Source organism: Trichoderma gamsii (assembly GCF_001481775.2).
Source record: "Trichoderma gamsii strain T6085 chromosome Unknown Scaffold_7.2, whole genome shotgun sequence".
Taxonomy (NCBI): domain Eukaryota; kingdom Fungi; phylum Ascomycota; class Sordariomycetes; order Hypocreales; family Hypocreaceae; genus Trichoderma; species Trichoderma gamsii.
The window spans coordinates 904,467-924,225 of record NW_020171344.1 but is presented as its reverse complement, the minus strand read 5'-3'; the positions used below and the strand labels follow the sequence as shown (position 1 = coordinate 924,225).

Sequence of the window (19,759 nt, the reverse complement as noted above, 5' to 3'; positions counted from 1 at the left end):
TCGCCGCTAAGCAGGTGCTTGTGTTTGTCGATCCAGCTCACAACATTAACGTCTTGGCTTGGCTTTCAGATCTATATCAGTAGGTCATTCTCACTTGCTGATGCTATTTAGACAGCGTCATCTCAACATGAAGCATCTCACAATACTGCCGCCTCGTCGCATCTCAATTTCCTTCAACGAAACATTATCTGTATTGTGAAAACGTCGAGGCGCCGAGTAAAAGAGGCAATGATGTCTGTAGTTCTTAAAATCAGATGCGTGCGCCAAAAGAGCAAGGTTATATAGGAATCTCCTAATTAGAGGTTATCTTCTGCCTAGACTGCTAGAATGAATAGTTAGCACGCATTTTTCCAACCAATTTTGAACAAAAAGATGCACTGAATTGAGATGAACTAGAAACGCAACAGCGAGGTGCGCTATGAGCCCCCTTCCTTCATTGTTCCTTCTCCAGAGCTTCCACTTCGTCATTTGGCAGGTGCTTTCAGAGGCTAAGCTTGGCTCAAACGGGACCTCCTGGTTCGAATAAGAAAGAGCTACTCGATGTTAGCGATGCTGATCTATTACTCATATCCTTTCTCTTCCATTGCAATTCTCTCCTCCATCTCCAGCCCTCCTCTACTTCACTTGGTCTGCGTTCCATTACGAACAATTTTTGGAGCCTCTTTTTGGAGTCCTCTTTTTTTGTTGCTCTTTTTGAAGCATTCTACTACTCTTTCGACGGATTCATCACAAGAGCCTCTCAGGAGATGGTGAATCAGCAACACCAAGGCAGCGGTCCCAAGTGGCCGCCGCGAAGGCTTCTACTTATCCATCGACGAGGCCTAATAATCACAAGCTTGATCTTCTTCGCCATTTCTGTAATCTGCTTTGTCGGAGTTGCTACAATCGAGACGGCGAGTCTTGAACGACGGGCTCTCGCTGAGCGACAGTTTCAGCTGGGCGGGTTTTTAGGAGGCATGTTTCGAGAGGTAAGAGCAATCCCATTCCTATTTCGCACCAACTATCTATCTAATAATGATTGTTTATGGCACTCATTTACTAAATAACCAAAAGGCAGTCGATACTTCAACCGCCAGAACTTTGCCTGCGGTGCACACCACAAATCAAGACCCCGCTGCCTCCCTATCTACGACAATCCGTGTGACAGAGGCTGCCACAACTATAAGCAGTCTGCCTGAAACGACAGAAATCAGCGAATCAAAAGCTTCTCTTATCAATGTCAATTCACTGCTAGAATCATTGGCAGATGCGGTAAAAGAGGCATTCGTGGAATCGAATCAACCGTCAACGTCTGCGGCGAAACATCGTCAGAAGAACGTTTTGTCCGATATGATTGGGGGTCAGTCAAACGCATTGGTACTGTCAGAAATCTCTTCGCTTCCTCCCCTTCTCCAGACATCACGTTCAAGCTCTACACAAAATCTGCCAACGCCTGCGGTCGGGTCCCTTGGCGGCTTCTGGGGAGACACCTTGAAACTACGAATCCACAACGCGAGAGCAGCCACAGAGAAGCTTCCAACAGACTCTTCCACTAATCCTTCTTTTCTGGGCGAATTATCAAAAATTGTTGCTGAAGTATCAGGCATCGACCCCGCAGCAGCTGCCAAGCTCACAGATACTGTTCTGGATGCTCTTCATGTGGATTCGTCCGCTGTTGCTGCAGCCATACCAAAGGTAGCAAATGAAGCTTCTGTTTCAGCTTCCGATTTACTCCCCTTTGTCATACCTGCTGTTGCCAAGGCCATGAACCAACCTCTACCTCCGAACTGGATATGGTAGAAACCTTAAACAAGGTCCTTGACCAAGGAACAACGGTCATCAATGATCTCAGCAGAGCCTTGGAAGATATCACGGATCCGGCTCTCCTAGCAGTCGTCAATGAATTGGCATTGATTGTGAGCGCTGTTGCTGGCTACTTGGACAAGCCTCTTTGCGCTGTTGATCAGGTCGTGGATGGAACTTCTTTTGAGGAAGTGATACCTTGTGATAAGGTTGAAACCGGGTCTCTTACTTCAGTCAGCCAAATCACAACACTAGCTACCCCTGGTTTGCCTGAATCGGCTACCAAAACTTCTGATCCCGAAGATGTCACCACACCAGCAGCCCCTAAGCCTTATTCATCTTCAAAGAATCAAGCATCGCCCCTAGACCCAACTCCGCCATCTACTCCAACAAATGACAGTCCCACCAAAACGAGCAATCCACCGCCAACAGATGATGAAAACGAAGAATGTCCAACTTGCCCATCTTGTGATAAGACTGAAAGTCCAAGTGTCCACCAACCGCCTGATCCTTCGATAGGACCTTGCCCTGGAAGGGGCTTCAGATGTGACGAATGTCTTGATGGATGGTTCTGCCCTCCACAGGAAACGCCGGCCCAAGTTGTACCGTGTGGGCTTGGATGGCCGTGCTACCATTGTTCAGAGGGCTGGTTCTGCGAACTGACAGAAGCATCTAGTCCAAAGTATCCTTCAAGCTCTATAGCGAAACATTCTTCCAAGGAAACAGGAAGCCCAAGCAAAAGTAGCGATGCAGCTCCAACAAAGACGCCCAAATATGATAACCTTCCGACAGGTTGGAGCTATCTGGGATGTTTTCAAGATGCAATCTCTCGAATATTGCTTGGCGCCAAGCCCGTTGACTATCTACAAGGAGATGTGTCATCGGAAGAATGTATTGATCACTGTACCTCTGGTGGATACAAGCTTGCTGGAACAGAGAACGGAAGAGAGTGTTGGTGCGGGTCATCTATTCGAGATGATGCAGTGCGACTTCCCGAATCTCAATGTGGAAAACCTTGCCAAGGCCAGTCGACTGAGCTTTGTGGCGGCAGCTGGGCTATCGACGTTTTCCTGTGCTCAAACAAAGTTGAATCTTCTCAAGAGCCATCTGAGAATCCTACTGGGAGCTTCATGTTTCGGCCCTTGTCAAATCTGAGGGGTGGCAGAGAAAGGACAGATGGCCAACGTCTTTACGCTGTTGCATAACCCATCGATGACTACTATCACAACTCGGGTGCATTTGCGCCAGTTATTGATTAGTACCTATAGTTTACGGAGATGGTCGGAAATTTGAGACGGGAGACCTTTTGTGCTTCATTATTTGCCAGTGTTGTTTTTTTTTTTTTTGGGTGATTATAAATTTGGAGGAAAACATGGCACATATAGTATCATAGATGGTGGCATATAATAGGCTTACTCTATCTAATCACATGAACACGATTTTGGTGAAATTACAGTGCTTGCAGAACAACAATATATTTGGTGATGAATCCCACCGTGTGGTTCTTATGGTTTTTAACTACGAGAGAGTTTAATATACAGAAGAACTGAAAGGACTCACTTTCTGATATAGACTTTACTAGTATACTATGCTTTAATAAAGAGACAAACTTGACGAGATAGAAACTATGGCTGGTATTTGTCACGCTCTATGTTGTCTTTGGGGTGGGTGCTAGCTGTTGGGTGAACGACACCTTTGAGTCGAGGCAAGTCATTTATTACCCAAGACCACAGTTATTACTTCCCTAGTGATGTTTGTGAATATGTTGGCAAATTTTAGAAGCGGCAGTAAAGTTGAAAACTTGGAGGAGGTATCTATTCAAAGTTTTATTTTTTTTGCTCTATCCTTCGGAGACAAGGGATACTGATACACAGGGAGGCTTATTTTCAAGACATCATAGAGAAGAAGAAGAAGAAGAAGAAAGGGAAGAGTTTCAGTGATTTGCCTTTATGAGACATGGGAAATGCCGTCTCTTGTCGAAGCAAGACAATGTACTCTCTCATTTAGAATAGTAAGTCATAACTCAGATATCCGGGATTCTTGTTCTCTCCGTACTATGGAGCACTTCAAGTCATCCTCGTAAGCACTGATTCTGTTTACTATCAATATGTGAGGGGTCAGTCCATGATACATGACAGCTTCAATCTATATTTGTCGTGGGTGTGGCAGTGTCCAGGCTAAGGGTGAGGAGAGTGAGGGGAGATCGGCCCCCAAAGTCTGGAGGTGATGCAACTGTCGGGGTAAGTGTGCCGAATGTGATTTGCATCTTTATCACTAATGATAGTGCTAGCTAAATTGTTCATTCACACCTTAGGTAACATTTTTTCGGAGTGTGTTCTATCCGCGCTTCTTGATATTGAGGGGGTAGTGTTTTTGGTGGGACTGAATGGTATCACGACCCGTACTATCGGGCTGGTGTCACTGTCGCAGTGGCTGCCAGCTCCCGAATGCAACAAAACTCTGTCAACGTAGTTTAATTATATAAATATATTACTGCATAATACGGTATGCAAGTTGCCTCGAATGTAACTCAAAGCTAAATTCTTTATTGGCCATGTTATCTTGAATGCCAGCGGGAGAAAGAATTGCCTTGCTTTTTGCCAAGTAGTCTAGACTTACCCTGTAGCGGGCGCTAAAAGGTCCGTAGGCCCGGTCACATCTTACACGACATCCCTACTACTGATGCCCGCAAGAAGATTTCTTGGCCCGGAGAAAAAGTTACGGTGAAGGCAACGACGCATTCTAACACACGAGCCACAGTCTTGGAGCAAATAGTTCACAATGCTTACAACCGGCGCACCCGAGCGACGCGCTACAGGGTAGGACAATGGGCGCTGCTCTTGAAACTAGTGAGTCGAGTCATAACCGAGGTCCACGCCGCTCGGCCTAAGGGAGCAGCGACATTTAGTACGCCATATAAGAGCCAACTCTGCCATCCAGGAACACTAACTCTTTTGCATCATCGTCGTCATAATTTTTGGGGTAGCTGCGACAGTAGAACATCACCGGGCTGGAAGACTAAACAAACACCGCCGCCACTGCTCCGCTCGGCGGTGATGGTCCATCACATTGGAGCGAGGTATCGATGCGCGAGCGAGCGAGCGAGAGACATGGAGCCCTGTCCACGCAAAGGCAGTGTCATCAGACCCCGCGACTCACATGCGCCTCGGAAACATATTTTGGCTCCCGACCGGATAACGGCATCTCTCGACTGTGCTCAGCATGCAGGCTGGATGCACGTTTGAAGATTCAAGACGCAAATAATCGCCAAAACCGTCATCTTCAGTGTAAAAAATGGCGGTGCTTTTAGATCTGTTCTCCAACGCGGCATGTACCGATATCAAAAAATGTGGCTGGATTAGCCTGAGCATCGGAAATTATTTGGACCTCTGGCTGGCACTTGGCAGTGGCTTTTTGGAACAGCCCTAGAGCAGTCTTGGCTTTGAATCTACCTGGGGAAAGCAATTTTTGATCGTAGTCGTATGAGGGTGCCCAAAACCCCACGTTTTGGCTAGCATAGTTCGATGAACAGGCCATTTCCCGCTCAGCCGACCCCAACTTAACTCCATCGGCAAAACCATTTGCCTGGGTCTTATTGCGGGTAGCAAAAGTAGCAAATCTAAACTACGGTACCCCGTATGGAGCTTCAGTAGCTGATGGTTTCGTGCGGGGAGCATGAAATGCTGGGGAAGCGGGTTTTGGAGATGAAATCTTTCAGATTGAAAGATCCCGAACGCCGAGCTTTCTGGGGGAATAAGATGCTTAGGTCGCAATGCGCTAGATTGATAGCCGACTGCCATCTGCGGGGGAATCTGGGGATCCATGACATCGTATTTCTGAATAAGTAATGTTAGCCCTTTCATGTCAAGAAAACAAGAGGCGGCTCTTTCACAGTAGCCTGGTTGATCTGGATCTGGCAGGTTGGCGGATCTGCGATGGTGCCCTCCCCAACGTCAAGTTCTACCCTGATGGAGAGTTTGACCGCAAAAACTAAACAAGTCACGAAGACAAATGACAGCTGGCTGCCGTAAGCGGGACTTGATGAGCGTGTTTGTTTCCGTATTCGCAATCGTTGGTCGTTGGCGGGTGGCTGTTTTTGTCAGCAGATAATTCACGAGTAAGGCACCTCTTTGGGCCAAAGACTGCTCGTGTTTTTGACCCAGCGCAGCCGCTTAAGCCACATGGTTCGATTCTTCGACTGTGTCCGAACTGGATTGATGACATCGTGTGATCGAGGGGCGAGGATGGACCGGGCTTCGCACCAGGGGAACGCTGACATAGCCACCGCCAGCCCTACCCAACACTGCGCGCGGAGTCACGGTGGCTGACCAAGTGTAGTATGCACCAGTGTACACGGAGATTTCTCCAATTCTTTACCGCTCGCATTGCGGCTTTCGTTGAACTTCGTAGGCGGCGCCTGAGCGGAGCATGGTATGATCTGCCAAGATGCTAAGGCTTCCAACGGACTCGAGTGAGAAGCCGCCTCTGACTTGGACCTGGGGCCTTGAGTTTCTTGGCTTGTTCTAGGCCGACGGAAATGGAGAGACGGGCTTTGGGTCGTCGACCGGGTGGCCATTGAGTCGAAAAAAGGATTGCAGGCAAAAAAGAGAGATGGAGTTGAGACAAAGAAGATTGGCGGTGGCAAAGATAGACAATGCGCTGCACGAATGCAGTAGCAAGTCGTAGGTCAGATGAAGCTTGCGTGAGGAGAAGGTGAGGGGGTTCCAAGACATTGAGGGAACTGTCTTGCTTGATTCAGGCCTCTACAGGTACCTACTGATGCGCTACAAGTCTAGCCTATTGCATGTACCTGTACCTACACACTATTTACGTGGATCACGGCAGCCAGTCACGGCTGGAGAGCCGCCCATCCGGACCTCGCTCTGTTTTTTTTCTCCGTCGTCTCGAGGGAAGATGTGCAACTGCTGTCTCCCGAGGATCCGCTGATTGTTAATACCAGTAGATGGGGGGGCGTGTGACGGAATCCTGCTGCACAAGTCTAGATCCTAGCAAAGCTTTTACAGTTGAGGCAAAAACTCCTTTCTTGATTATCCCATTGTTCGTCCCGCAATCAGACTCCTTGCCCAGTCCAAAATGACGATATGCTGGGAGGCAACAAAAGCAGCAGCCTTTCGAAATCTGGTATGTTGCAGGTAATATGGAGCAAATTTCATGTGCGTTTCCCAGCTCCACAGCGTTCGTGGCCCAACTGGGGACAGATCTCTGCAGCCCCCTTTCCAGTGGCCCCTCGACAGATTGAGACTGGTCAGAAGAGAAAGAAAGCAACAGATAAAAGAAAATAAAAATAATTAATCAGTACTCCGTAAAAATGGAAAAATAGGCAATAGGATTACATGATGCAGAAGCATCAAAGCCTAATCAAACCTGCAGCATCTCTGTTTGGAGCTACGCTTGAATTGTTTCGGCCGGAGTAATACGACCTCGCAAGTCACTCCCGAAAAGCTACTAGAGCTAATACCAGGCATAATGGCTCAATTTGATACATTATTAGTCTATTACGGGATATCTGCAGCGGGATCGCGACCAACACAGAGTAGCAGTTGAAGAAAAAAAAAAAAAAAAAAAAAAAAAAAGCTCTGTGCTCTTCCATTGCAACGAACCCTGGCTCGAACGCTGCAGGACGCCTGCTGTTGCATTTGATTAGCGACCTAGACAACAGCCACCAGCCTTGACTAGCCTTGACTCGCGCGCGGACGTCTTGTCCGGATTCAGACAAGGTAGCAGGTCGGTTCTCTGGCGATCCCCCAAAATGCCTGCTGCAAAGCGCTGCAAAGAGGCGCCAGGCAGGCCGGGGTCCGTCACCGCAATGGCGCTAGAGCCTCTGTCCCTTTCCCGGGCTGACCAGTTACGAGTCGGATGGGCGAATCAGACGGGTTGGTCAGACTCTGGCCCGGGAGTGGGCCCCGGGCCATGGGTTCTTGGGATGGCTCGGTGGTATTTCTTTAGCGATGGCCATTATCGTGAGGAGTATCCGTACATACCTCATGTATGTTGGACGCAACAACTGCAGTATACAGTACGGTTCTGAAATCTGCAACGCTGAGGCACTTCGTATACCTTGGGTACTTGTTAATATGCGCTCAGGCACGTCCTTATGCTGTTGGTTACGCATCTCCATCTCCGGGCCGCGTCGCAATGAGCCCAATGCTACTGGTATATGCCCTCATCAGGAGATTTGACGACCAGGGCCTTTTGCTCTGCGCAGTAGCAGCACATACACAATGTACATATGCACTCGGGATATCCCACTGTCAAAGTTTGATGCCGTTAAGGTTGCCGTGGTGGTGGCTGAACCAAGAGCCACCAATGGCCTCAAAGTCATTGACAATGGCGGCGTATTTGCCCTAGGCTCACGGCCAGACCCGTAGAAACGAGAAGGGGGCTGTCATATCTCACCCACTCAACTACTGGCACAAGTGGTAGAAGCCAGACTATTTCCAGTCCCTCTCATCCATCGCGGATCCAGCAAGAGGCGACTAGAGTATGTAGTACTGCTACTAGCCGGTATATTGGAACGGCACTGGCCCCCGTCGGTGAGCAAGTACTGTGCCTGTAGCCTTACGGGCGGACTGCACGGAATAATATGGATGTCGCTTTTATCTTCTTTCCTGTTTCCTCTTCGCGCGACAGTCAATCTCAATTAAGCCAATAGCTGATACCTTGCTCGTTTGTGCATGGACCTCTTTCATATTATTATTTTTTTCTTCTTTTCCTCTTCTTCGCCCATCCCTGACACGTCCATTTCCGTGATCCCTCCCAGGCCCAATTGATCCGTTGATGACTGGTTATTATGCCTTTCCTGGGATTGATGCAAGGCCCTATTAGCCTAAACTGAAAAATTTCCAGAAAAGTCTGGCCAAGAGTGGCTGGCCGAGCTTGACCTGATTTGCTCTGTGGCGGCTAAGCCGGGGCTAAGGAGGTTTTCCCTCTCTCTCTTTTCCTTTCCAGGCCCAGCGAGTTTTCTCTCTCTCAGCGTGCCGTGTGCCTCATTTTACAGACACGACAGACGCGGCCCAAGGACCCGTCGCCCATGCATGAGATCAAGCGCCTCTTCGGCAATAAGGCCCATCGTCAGCTCAGGGAGCGGGTGGGCCAATACTACCCCAATCCATGGTTTAATTTTGTCGGGGCTTGTCCCGCAAGGGTAAGGATCTGGAACTCCAGGGCCTCCCCACTCGCCTTTACCCCAATCGCCATGATAGCTTGGCCATAGCTTCTTCCTTTCATCAATCTGCGTGTGGCTGCCGCCAGACCAGATTGTCTGAGGTTCCCTTCGTCCATTTTTAGCAGGGAAACCGTTCCGCGACAAGTTCGTTTATGGAGCCACCCGTGGTAGACTTCAGTACTAGGTGGTGGAAGATCCGGCTGTGATGGGCGGTGATGCACGCCTAGCCTCGTCTTGTGTCTCGTTCGGCTAGCTGTTGAGCTGGAGATGGAGCTGGAGATGGATATACCTGGACGTGATTGCGGGAACCTCTGCCTGTTCCTCGGCTGGGCTGGAGCCAATTCGTCTCCTCTACGGTCCGGGGGGAGGGGCGAAATAGTCCAAGTCGAGATGACGAATGTGATTGACGGATTTGCACATCATATGGAGCAACAGACTTTCGAGATACATGGGCCTGCTATCTAGGAGATAGGACGAGGGAGGAGAGAGAGAGAGAGAGCCTCTTTGCAGCCTCGAGCCCAAACTAAAATCCTTTTCATGTAGGCATGCGCGAGTGCATACAACAAGTAGCAGACATATGATTACAATTGGGCACATCAGCATCGACTTGCGGGATGCAGTCGCATTGTCGTCCAGCTAAACCAACTCCAGGCAGCATCACGGACATCAACTCGACTAAACAGCAACTATCGCAGCTCCTCCCGCGGCCTACGGGGCACGTCCGTCGCCAGCGTGTCACCCATTGCAACCCTTTTTCCCTCCTTCTCCACTTGCTAGATCTGTCGCACGTTGTTGATTGACTCGCGACCACCGGATCCTCTCCCCCCTTGTCCCTTTTTTTTTCTTCCCCCAGTTGCGGTACGAAGGCCACTACGGTACGGAGCCAGAAGGAAAAAAAGTAGGTCGGCTGCTGTGGCACCCAGCCAGCCTTTTGGGGACGCGGCCGTCGGGTGTGCGCCCCAAAAAGAAAGTCTCAGCCATCGGTCTCATTTTGCCCGACCCTGTTTACTTTTGCTGGTACCTGTGGCCGGTACCTGTACCTTGCCTCGAGCAGAAGCTCTGCCCTCCTCGCTCTTCAATATATAAGAGTCTTTCTCGTCGCTCCCCACCCAGAAGCATAGCTTGCTCTCCTCTCTCTTCTTTCTTCTCTGGCCATCCTTGATTTATTAAAATAGTAGCATTGCTTGTTTGTACATCCACCTATTAGTCAATTGGACGGCTCATATACAGTCACCTTTTCGATCGATATCTATTAATCCGACAACAATCACAATGGCGGACGAGCTCAACGTCGCTCCCAATGAGAAGGAGACCAACGGTGTCCAGCAGACCGTCAACCCCCAGGCTCAGGCTCCCCGCCACGGCTTCGCCCTCAACCACCATGGCGACTTCAGCGACATGACCGTCGGCCAGTACGCCCAGGCCTTTGGCGGTGCCCTCCAGCCCGGTGCGTGGAGGCCCTACGAGCACCGCAAGCTCGCCAACCCTGCGCCTCTGGGTCTCTCTGCTTTCGCCCTGACCACCTTCGTCCTGTCCTGTATCAACATGCATGCCCGAGGCGTCGAGGCTCCCAATGTTGTCGTTTCCCTCGCTTTTGGCTATGGTGGCCTTGTCCAGCTGCTTGCTGGCATGTGGTACGTTGCGAGCTTTTGTGCTACCCATCTGACGTAGATGGCAACCATTGCTGACTTGTTTCTCTTTTTACAGGGAGGTTGCTGCTGGTAACACCTTTGGTGCCACCGCTCTTGGATCATACGGTGGTTTCTGGATCTCATACGGCATTCTCCTGACTCCCGAATGGGGCATCACCGCTCCTGACGGCCCTTACGCCGGCAACGTCGCCAGTGTGCTCGGCTTCTTCCTGACTGGCTGGTTCATCTTCACCACCATCATCCTGCTCTGCACTCTGCGATCCACCCTGGCCTTCTTCCTGCTCTTCTTCACCCTTGACTTGGCTTTCCTGTTCCTTGCCACTGAGCAGTACGCCGCCGACCTGGGCAACATGACTGCCTCACTCGCTCTGCAGAAGACTGGTGGTCTTTTCGGCTTCCTGGCCGCTTTCCTTGCCTGGTACAACGCCCTGGCTGGTATTCAGGACAGCAGGTTAGTTGATTCAGCGTTCTACGTTGCTACTATTTCAATTGCTAACAACTCCGCAGCAACTCCTTCTTCCAGGTTCCCGTCATCCACTTCCCCTGGTCCGAGGCTGCCCGTGAGCGCCGCGCCTCCAAGTCTGAGCGCGCTCAGGCATAAAGTGTTTTGTTCCTATTTAACAAGGAAAAATTACGTGGTTCTTAGTCGATTATGAGCGATATAGGTGGGGGCTTGTTTTTTAATTAAAGGAATGATACCTGGCGGAACGAGAAGCAAAGAGCGCGCGGTTCCTAGCAGGCTGGGCTGTGCATTTAGAAAATGATCACTGGGCCTGTTTTTTTTTTATATCTTGATTTTTTTTGTTCTGGTTCATCCAAACGTATTGAAATGTAATGCAGGAAGCTCCATCGCGCAGCTACTGATCTATATACCTATTAATGAAACTTGACGTTCAACGTCCTTTGCCCAGCTTGTCTTTTTTCTCTATTTTCTTGATATACCTGCTGGAATGGCTTTCAGTAAATCGACTTTTCGGATTGCCTCAAGAGGAATACTATCTTGACTATTTCCTCCCCGATGTCTACATACCTTCCTAATTCTATCTCGCCAATTGGCATGCAACGTTTCTCGTGTGATCTACCGGCATCTAAATTGTCGAAATTGCGTTCCCCATCCACCGGCTCCAGTCGTGACCATCTAGTGCCCTTTGTCTATTAATAACCCCAACGGTCTTGTCTCAGATTGCCGACTTAGTTCTTCTTTAGCAAGCGCTATCCAGAACATCCTCATCAAACGATTGCTAGGGCAGTGTTTTCTTTTTTGCTCCAGAAGGTGTTTCACCATGGCGGAGCATTAAGGCTGCCTGGCAATGCACATCACCCATCCGTGGATTTGCGTTTTATATTGCCTTGATCTACGACTCATGTCCAAATTGGGTAATGCTTGCAGACGACGTGACATTGTCTCCTTTCGAAGCGAGAAGTTGAATTGTTGAGACGACTGGTCCAAGCGCTTGCTATTTGCATTGACGAGGACTGCGATGTGACAGAGTTGTGACAGAGTTGCGAATGTCTACTAGGAATAGACTCCCTGGAGCATTCGCGGCTTGACGTCGGCAGATGTTATGAGGCTCCGAGCCAAGCTTCAAACGTTTCGATCTTTAGCGTAGAGATGGATCTATCTATTCCCGTTTGAAGGCCCTAGTTTTTGGGCAAGCTTGGCAGCCCTATGGCAAAATTCCACTCTGCTTCGCTTTCATTTCCTTTACTAAGTCTAGAGTATAGTGTTTCTGCATATTGTAAACACAGCGGTCTGCCACGCCAGTTTTTGCCGAATCAAGCAGAATCCTCGAACCAATCCGATGTTCATTCTTTTTTTAACGGGGAAATATGAATTCCAATGAGCTTCTGTTTGACACACATGAACCTACAATTTTCTACTGACGGTAAAATGAGCCTGTTGTCTTTAACATGCAATATGGCTTATATCATTTGAATCAGAAATTGACTAAACTAAAGATTGCCTTATTTTCATTCCATTTTCACTCAAACCGGTTGCGCAGCTAAGAAAATTGATATTGTATTAAAACGTAGGTATATCTACACTGAATTCGTCGGGATCAGCTTCGAAACACTCTAAAAGCCAGTAGAAAGTTGTGAGAAGAGAGCGATGAGAATAAGTTCAATTCTTGCCTCAATGAAGCAACCGGTGGTACAAATGCTTTTGCTCGTGCTCTGGGGCTAAGAATGCACCGTTGAGATATATATCTATTATATATTTGTTCACCTAGGTAGGTATTATATAATGTCGCAATCGGACACTGCTAGTATTCACGCACTTGTCATCAAAAAATACAGAAATTGCGGGGGTAGACTAGCTGCCGTATACTAGGAAACTACTGCATAGAAATTGCCAATTCGGTCTCTATAACTCGTCCAATCGAATCATACAATTCATGAAATAGTTCTATTCAGGAGTAATCAGTTGAATTAGCGCCGTTAAAAACCTCCTTCCTGATTGCATTCGAAGGAGACAGAAAATCAGTATACATTACGTGTACAGTAGAAGGCTGCTTTTAGGCATTAGATCAGGCAATTTCTACTCCAGACCGTGCAGGTGTATATGCACGCGGTGATATCCAACCTCAGCCGCTAATTCAGCCGCACCTTGGTGCCTTGTTTTTCATCGCAACAAAACTGGATGACAGTATATTGAGCCTCGTATCTAAGTGCTAGTTAAGGAAATTTGTCTTCTCTAATAGGCGCTTAATGGCGAGCACCGATATCCCCGAGAAAACATTTTCAATGCAAGGAGCAGGTTATTAATCTCATACGTAAAAGCAAAGCAAGATCTCACTTAACCTTTTCCCAAATTGACAAAATAGGAAATAGAGGGGATGAATCGGGTCGCCGTGGGCCTGTTTTTATATGGGACGATGCCGGTTCAGCCCGGTTCAGCCCCGGTGGTGGCCCATCAGAAGAGTTGGATATGGAAATACGACGGTAGTCTTACTCCGGCTGCCAAGCTGAGAGTCATGTTCAGCCCCTCCTTTCCTGTATATATGTATATCTTTTTTTCCCTCATCTATATATTCTTTCTTGTATAGTTGCTATTATCTTGTTGTTCTTCCTCGCCAGGTTAGTTGACTCGTTGAACCCCTGGTTCACTTCCACCTTTGCTGAGAACAAGTTTTTGCGCGGACAAGATGAACCACATTCAAGTACATATACATACCGACAAATGTCATGTCAAAGAGCACCATTTTTTGACTCCCGAGCCAGAATCAAACAGCAATGGACAGAGTGCCATGAAAGATGAGACAGAGAAAGGAAACCATGAATCTATGATCGAGAGCCAAGACCAACAACCTGCCGATGCCGCATCGCCCCCACCGCCGCCGAATGGAGGATATGGATGGATTGTTACCATTGCTGTTTGCATGATTAACGCTCACACATGGGGAATGAGTTCTAGCTACGGCGTGTTCTTGGCATATTACATAAGAAACAACACTTTCAACGGAGCCACCACCCTCCAGTATGCCTTTATCGGATCCCTTAGCATGGGCTGCGCCATGGGCATCTCTCCCTTCGCAACCATAGCCGTCAAAAAGTTTGGTACAAGACAAGTAATGCTGTTTGGCGTCGTCATCGAAACGGGCAGTTGGATTGCAGCGAGCTTTGCCTCCAAGGTGTGGCACATCTTCCTCACGCAGGGCGTCGTCTTCGGCCTCGGCATAGGCGTCCTGTTTACAGCCACAGTCGGCATCATCCCCCAATGGTTTACGACGCATCGTTCTTTGGCGAACGGTATAGCAGCCGCCGGTTCAGGTCTGGGCGGTCTCATCTACTCGTTTGCTACTGGTGCCATGATTCAAAACTTGGGACTTGCTTGGACTTTTAGAATACTGGGTATCCTCGCTTTTGTCGTCAACTTCATCTGTACTCTCTTAGTCAAGGACCGTAACAAGATAATTGGGTCGACCCATCTAGCTTTCAAGGGGTCTCTTCTGCTGAGGCCCGAGTTCCTGCTGTTCGTGGCATTCGGCTGGTTCAGTATCTTTGGTTACTCTGTCGTCATCTACAGCCTCTCCAACTACGCAAACGTAATTGGCCTTCAGTCTTCTCAAGCAGCTCTCATCAGCGCCTTCTTCAACCTGGGTCAAAGCATTGGTCGGCCTATAATGGGGTACTTTAGCGATCGGACCGGACGAATGAACATGGCTGCCTTTACTACTTTGCTAGCCGGAATCTTTGCGTTGGCAATCTGGATCAACACCAAAGTATACGGCGTACTCATTTTCTATTCCATCATCTGCGGCATGGTCGGCGGCACATTCTGGACCGTTGTTGGACCAGTCGCAGCCGAAATCGTTGGATTGGCGGACGTGCCGTCTGCTCTCAACATCATGTGGCTGGGAATTGTACTCCCCTGCACGTTTAGCGAGCCAATTGCTTTACAAATTGTCACTGGAACGGGAAGTTATCTGGGAACCCAGCTATGGACTGGGCTGACGTATATCGCTGCTGCCATTTGCATGGTCATACTTCGCGGGTGGAAGATTGGCGAAATCGACGAGCTCTCCAAGATCAATCATGAGAAAGCAGAGGATTTTGATCCGTATTCGACGAATAACGAAGACGAATCTGTTGAGCGAGGCAGAAAAGCTGGACGTCAGCGGATGCTAGTTGAATTTCATAGGTGGAGGGTGGTCTGAAGGTTGATTTGGAGGTAAAATGTTGTAGTCTGTTGGTCTATTTACCCCAATGCCACCAGCTTGTTACACGATGACAAACTTGTAAAAAGTTTCAAGCTTTTGCAACAAAAAAGAAAAGAGAAGGAAACAGGGGAGAGCATTGTACATTGCCATAGCAAGCGTAGTTAAGCGTCATCTTAGGATGCTATTGAATTCTTTCGTGTAGACTTTCTGAACACCAAAAAATATGTCCTTGTTCTGATAAACTATGCAAGTCTTGGATTTGAGAGCAATGTTCCATATGTGAGACCTTCGTCAGCGACTTACACCGACTACGTATTTGAACTGAGAAGCGTGTAGTCACCAGCAGCTACTGATTAAACAGTGCTTGTATGTTAATATAAGCAGGCGCAACGTCATTGATTACTTGCAGATATATTTAATGCATAGATGAGCTGCTCTCTTTATTTATGTTTGCTTTGCTGCTTTTATGTTGGAAATGACGTTGAATTAAATGCAGGCATCCAACCTAAAGAAGCACGTGAATTGGCGTTGAAGATACCGCCTGTGCTGACGCGCCGCCCCGCAAAAAGTTCACGACACCAGTTAACCAACGTCATTACGGCATATGCGCGTCAAGAGATGGGCCCTGGCATAGAATGAATAGCAGCCTGAGGCGATGTGGCTGCTAGAAAACGAGGAGGCCTTTGAAGGTAAGCGAGAGGCCTGTCCTGGGCCTGGAGTCGCTGTGACACCGTCACCTGTGTTGACAATCTTGATGCAGGCCGTCGACTATGGCTGCGCCCAGGCAAGACGTATCTCTTTGGGAGGACCGCAGCAGAGCGTGAGTTTGCAATTTCACACTTTCACAGGGCATTGAGGCTTGCATCAAGTACTGACTGAGGCGACTTCAGCTGGGCAGCTTGCAATCTCACATAATACCATCTCACGCAAACACCTGACAATCACTGTCCAAAGCGTCGCAGAGGGACAGACACATAACCTATCGAGCCGGTCACACATTAAGATTGAAGATCTGGCGACAAAGATAGGGACAGTTGTCAACGGACAAAAAATCAAAGGAAGCGTCTATGATACCCAAGTTGAAGAGTACGAGATCACGCTAGGGAAGAGTCCCAGCAAATTCAGGTACTGATGTCTAGACGACTGATATAGATGTCGGTGCGTTCTGCGTTTTGCTTTTACTTTTACTGACAGACAAAATAGGCTGAAGTGGCATCCGGCGGTCTTTACTTTCTCCTTCACAACCAAAGAACTACAAACTCAGCCCTTGACCTCCCTCAAAGAACGATTTGAGCAGCTAGACATCAAGCTGCTGACCGACTACAGCGTGAAACACACGACGCACGTCATCTCGAAGAAGCGGAATACAGCCAAAGGTCTACAGGCTCTCATAAATGGCAAATACATTGTCACGGAAACCTTTCTCGATGCAGTCTCTTCCGTTACAGAGCCGCCAGACGCTGAAGATGGCCAAGAGTCGAGCTACTTAGAAAGGGACTTTGACGAGTATTGGCCCAAGGCCATGGAACATCTGCCTCCGCGAGGTAGTGAACCGATACAGCATCCAGACGAGCTATATACTCCCGATGACAGTCGAAAAGATGTATTTGAAGGATACACTTTCATATTTTACAGCCAGCTGCAGTACGATAACCTCATGGCACCCATTACTAATGGCGGTGGCAAGGCCATGCTGCATCCCATCGAGCCAGAGGAGACGCAGGTTGACGACTTTGTTCGATATGTAAAGGGAGTTGCTGGAGAGAAAGGAACCGGATCATTCAACGATGGCAGTGAAGGTAAGGGGGTTGTTCTCGTAAGATTTCTCCCGGCCAAAGGAGAGCTTATTGGCTGGTATACCGAGTTCGTCACCGCGGTATCACTGTTACTGGACCATAGACCCATCGAGCAAAACGAATTCTTGGAAGCAATTCTGATCAACGATGCAAGCAAATTACGACGACCTCTGGAAATAGAATCGTCAAACAGAACTCAAAATTCACGGCCTGCCGAGGCTTCGTTACAGGAACCCATGACTCAACAGAGCAAGGCCAGTGTAACAGAATCACCAATACCAACGGAACCTTCACAACAAGGAGATTCTCAGCCAATCCCAAGGCGAGGGCCTAGAGTGCGGAAACCTGTCAAGAGGCGATTCGCCGGCTTCGATGACGACGATGACGAGGGAGCAGATGAACCGTTGCCCCCTTATGAGCCGCCGAAGCGTCAAACGCTCCCACAGGAGGATGAGGGTGGATTATTTGTCTCGCAAGAGCAAGATGAACCTTTTATGCCTGACGGCCAGGATGTCGACGTTCGATCCCACAGAAAGAGATCACCCTCGCCCATACCCGATAGCGACCTGATGGAAGGCTTGGCTCCGTCTGTGGCAAAGTTCAAACGGCAACGCCTTGAGAGGGGAGACGATTTCGCCGCACCATCACCCAAGCCTGATGTACAGGTGGCCGAATCGGCAGAGACCAAGGGTGCAAAAAAGAAGGCAAAGGAGGAACTAGATGTTCTGGCAGTGGTCGCGAAGAATCGCGAAGAGGCGGAAGCTCGAGCTCGAGCCGAGGCTGAAGACTTGGCAAACCTACCGGATGGTATTGACTTGGCTGAGATCCGCCGGCTCAATATCGTTGAGGAGATGGACATTCGTATCCCAGACAGAGCGTCCGGGAAGGATAAAGAGCAGGAAATCGCAGACGGAAGATGGAATCCCAAGTGGAATGGCATGAAGAATTTCAAGAAATTTCGCAAGAGAGGGGAAGTAGTGGGCAGGCAGCCCGCGAGGGTGATCATCGCCCTTACTGAAGTCAAGCCTAAAGAATTCGGTGTCGGCGATAATTACTGGCTGGAAGATGAGAGTAATGACCGCAAGAAAACAACGAGCCAGGCATCTGCTGTCGTGGCTAGCGCGGCAAGAACCTCTCCTTTTGTGAATGCGCCGCCAACAAGGCGTGGTGCATCCTCCACACAAGTCATCGCTTCAGAGAGCAGCGACATGGAGGAGGTGGAAGCACCAGAGTCCGAGCAGCCATCCTCTAGAGCCAGAGGATCAAGAAGAGAGGGGCCCGGTGCTCCATCGCAGAAGAGCACTAGACAGACTCAGCTCTCAAGCGCGCAAACACGCTCGGGCAGCCAGGGGAAGAGAGCGGCCACGGAACCTGCGGCAGCTAGGGACCCGCCACCGCCGAAACGGACGAGACTGGCGACAACCCTGCTGGAGGTTGGAGACAGTGACGATAGTGACGACGACCTCAAGTTTAGATTTGGCAAGAGACGGTGATTTGCTGAGCAGCAAGGTGTGCTCCTGCGGGATTGTATCTATGCCATCTATGTATAATACTATTTGTACAGGGGGTATCTCTCTAGCTTATGTATAACATCTATTAGCCCTTTGTGGTGTATACGCACATATCCTCGTCCTTCAACTCCTCATATTCCTCTTCAGCCCAAATAGTCTAATCCATTTGATCCATATCATTCTCCTTGCCATCCGACTCTTCGACCAGCAACCCCACAAGACACGCTGCTAGCATAGTCTCATAATTGACCCATGGATGAATCTCTCCAAACAGCTTCGTGCCATCTCGTCCCGCGCCCCTCATAAGCTCCGGCACACCTCCAGGATGGAATCTCGCATACGGCGTAACATTGTACACTTTGCCATTGATAGCCATCCAAGCGTCCTTGCCCTTGCGACCAGTCTGCGTCTTGAGCATCGAAGGCGTCACACGTAGGTAAGGGGTCGACGCAACCACGCCGCGCAAATCGGCGTTGGGTCCGGATATCCTCGCCCAGTCCAGCGGAGAGTGGCCCGGCGTGAGGACGACCTGGCGGCTGGGTTTCTGCGGCTTGGCAGCGAGCGTGGGGGGAGGAGCGAGGCCGGATGACGAAGACGACGCAGCAGGGCCGCGATTGGGCGTAGGGCCGCGGGCACGCTGGGCAGAGTTGGGGGCTGGAAACTGGTTGAGAGATGGAATGCGGCCGTTGGACAGGCGAGGCGAAGGGAGAGGCGGCGGGGGCATCATCGACGACGCTGAGTCGGCGGAGAGGGAGAGGCTGGGAATGGCGCCTGACAATGGCTTTGCGGCCTGGGCTTTGGGCGTGGAGGGAGACTCTGGTTCTTCGATGGATGGCGGCACGATGACGGGAGGCGCGATCGTGGGAGGAGGCTGACGCTGCTTCAGGGTCCCGGAGGAGGTTGCTATTGAAGTCGTCTTCGAAAGCCCCTTTAGTTCTACACCAGCTTCAGCGCCATCTCTGCTTCGTTGGTTCTTATCCGCGGCTTTCTCCTTCTCCTTGCCGTCCGTAATGGCCGCGATCCCTCCAAAGCCTTGCCATCGCAGCATCAGCCATTGCGGCGGCCGCAGAAGGACGAAGACGACCGATGCGACGATGAGCGAGATGCCCAGCACGGCCATCGTGGGGCCCTTTTCTGAGACAAACGGTGCTTCGCTTAAGAGAAAGAAAGA

At 49.5% G+C, this 19,759-nt stretch overlaps 5 protein-coding genes across 5 annotated transcripts; 4 read left to right on the top strand and 1 right to left on the bottom strand.

The window, feature by feature from the left end:
- Positions 1–746: 746 nt before the first annotated feature.
- On the top strand, positions 747–2,987 carry TGAM01_v202935 (hypothetical protein; the record flags this gene model as incomplete). Its single annotated transcript, XM_024549092.1, has 3 exons — positions 747–968; positions 1,054–1,674; positions 1,794–2,987. The coding sequence occupies 3 exons, from the start codon at positions 747–749 to the stop codon at positions 2,985–2,987; spliced, it is 2,037 nt and encodes a 678-aa protein (XP_024406207.1).
- A 7,253-nt stretch (positions 2,988–10,240) lies between these two features.
- Positions 10,241–11,221, top strand: TGAM01_v202934 (GPR1/FUN34/yaaH family protein; the record flags this gene model as incomplete). Its single annotated transcript, XM_018800484.1, has 3 exons — positions 10,241–10,602; positions 10,676–11,071; positions 11,128–11,221. The coding sequence occupies 3 exons, from the start codon at positions 10,241–10,243 to the stop codon at positions 11,219–11,221; spliced, it is 852 nt and encodes a 283-aa protein (XP_018666626.1).
- A 2,545-nt stretch (positions 11,222–13,766) lies between these two features.
- On the top strand, positions 13,767–15,278 carry TGAM01_v202933 (hypothetical protein; the record flags this gene model as incomplete). Its single annotated transcript, XM_018800485.2, has 1 exon — positions 13,767–15,278. The coding sequence occupies one exon, from the start codon at positions 13,767–13,769 to the stop codon at positions 15,276–15,278; it is 1,512 nt and encodes a 503-aa protein (XP_018666627.2).
- A 658-nt stretch (positions 15,279–15,936) lies between these two features.
- Positions 15,937–18,570, top strand: TGAM01_v202931 (hypothetical protein; the record flags this gene model as incomplete). Its single annotated transcript, XM_024549091.1, has 3 exons — positions 15,937–16,101; positions 16,180–16,406; positions 16,485–18,570. The coding sequence occupies 3 exons, from the start codon at positions 15,937–15,939 to the stop codon at positions 18,568–18,570; spliced, it is 2,478 nt and encodes an 825-aa protein (XP_024406206.1).
- Positions 18,571–18,745: 175 nt separating this feature from the next.
- On the bottom strand, positions 18,746–19,708 carry TGAM01_v202932 (hypothetical protein; the record flags this gene model as incomplete). The annotated part of the gene is made up of 1 exon (XM_018800487.1): positions 18,746–19,708. The coding sequence occupies one exon, from the start codon at positions 19,706–19,708 to the stop codon at positions 18,746–18,748; it is 963 nt and encodes a 320-aa protein (XP_018666629.1).
- Between the last annotated feature and the right edge of the window lie 51 nt (positions 19,709–19,759).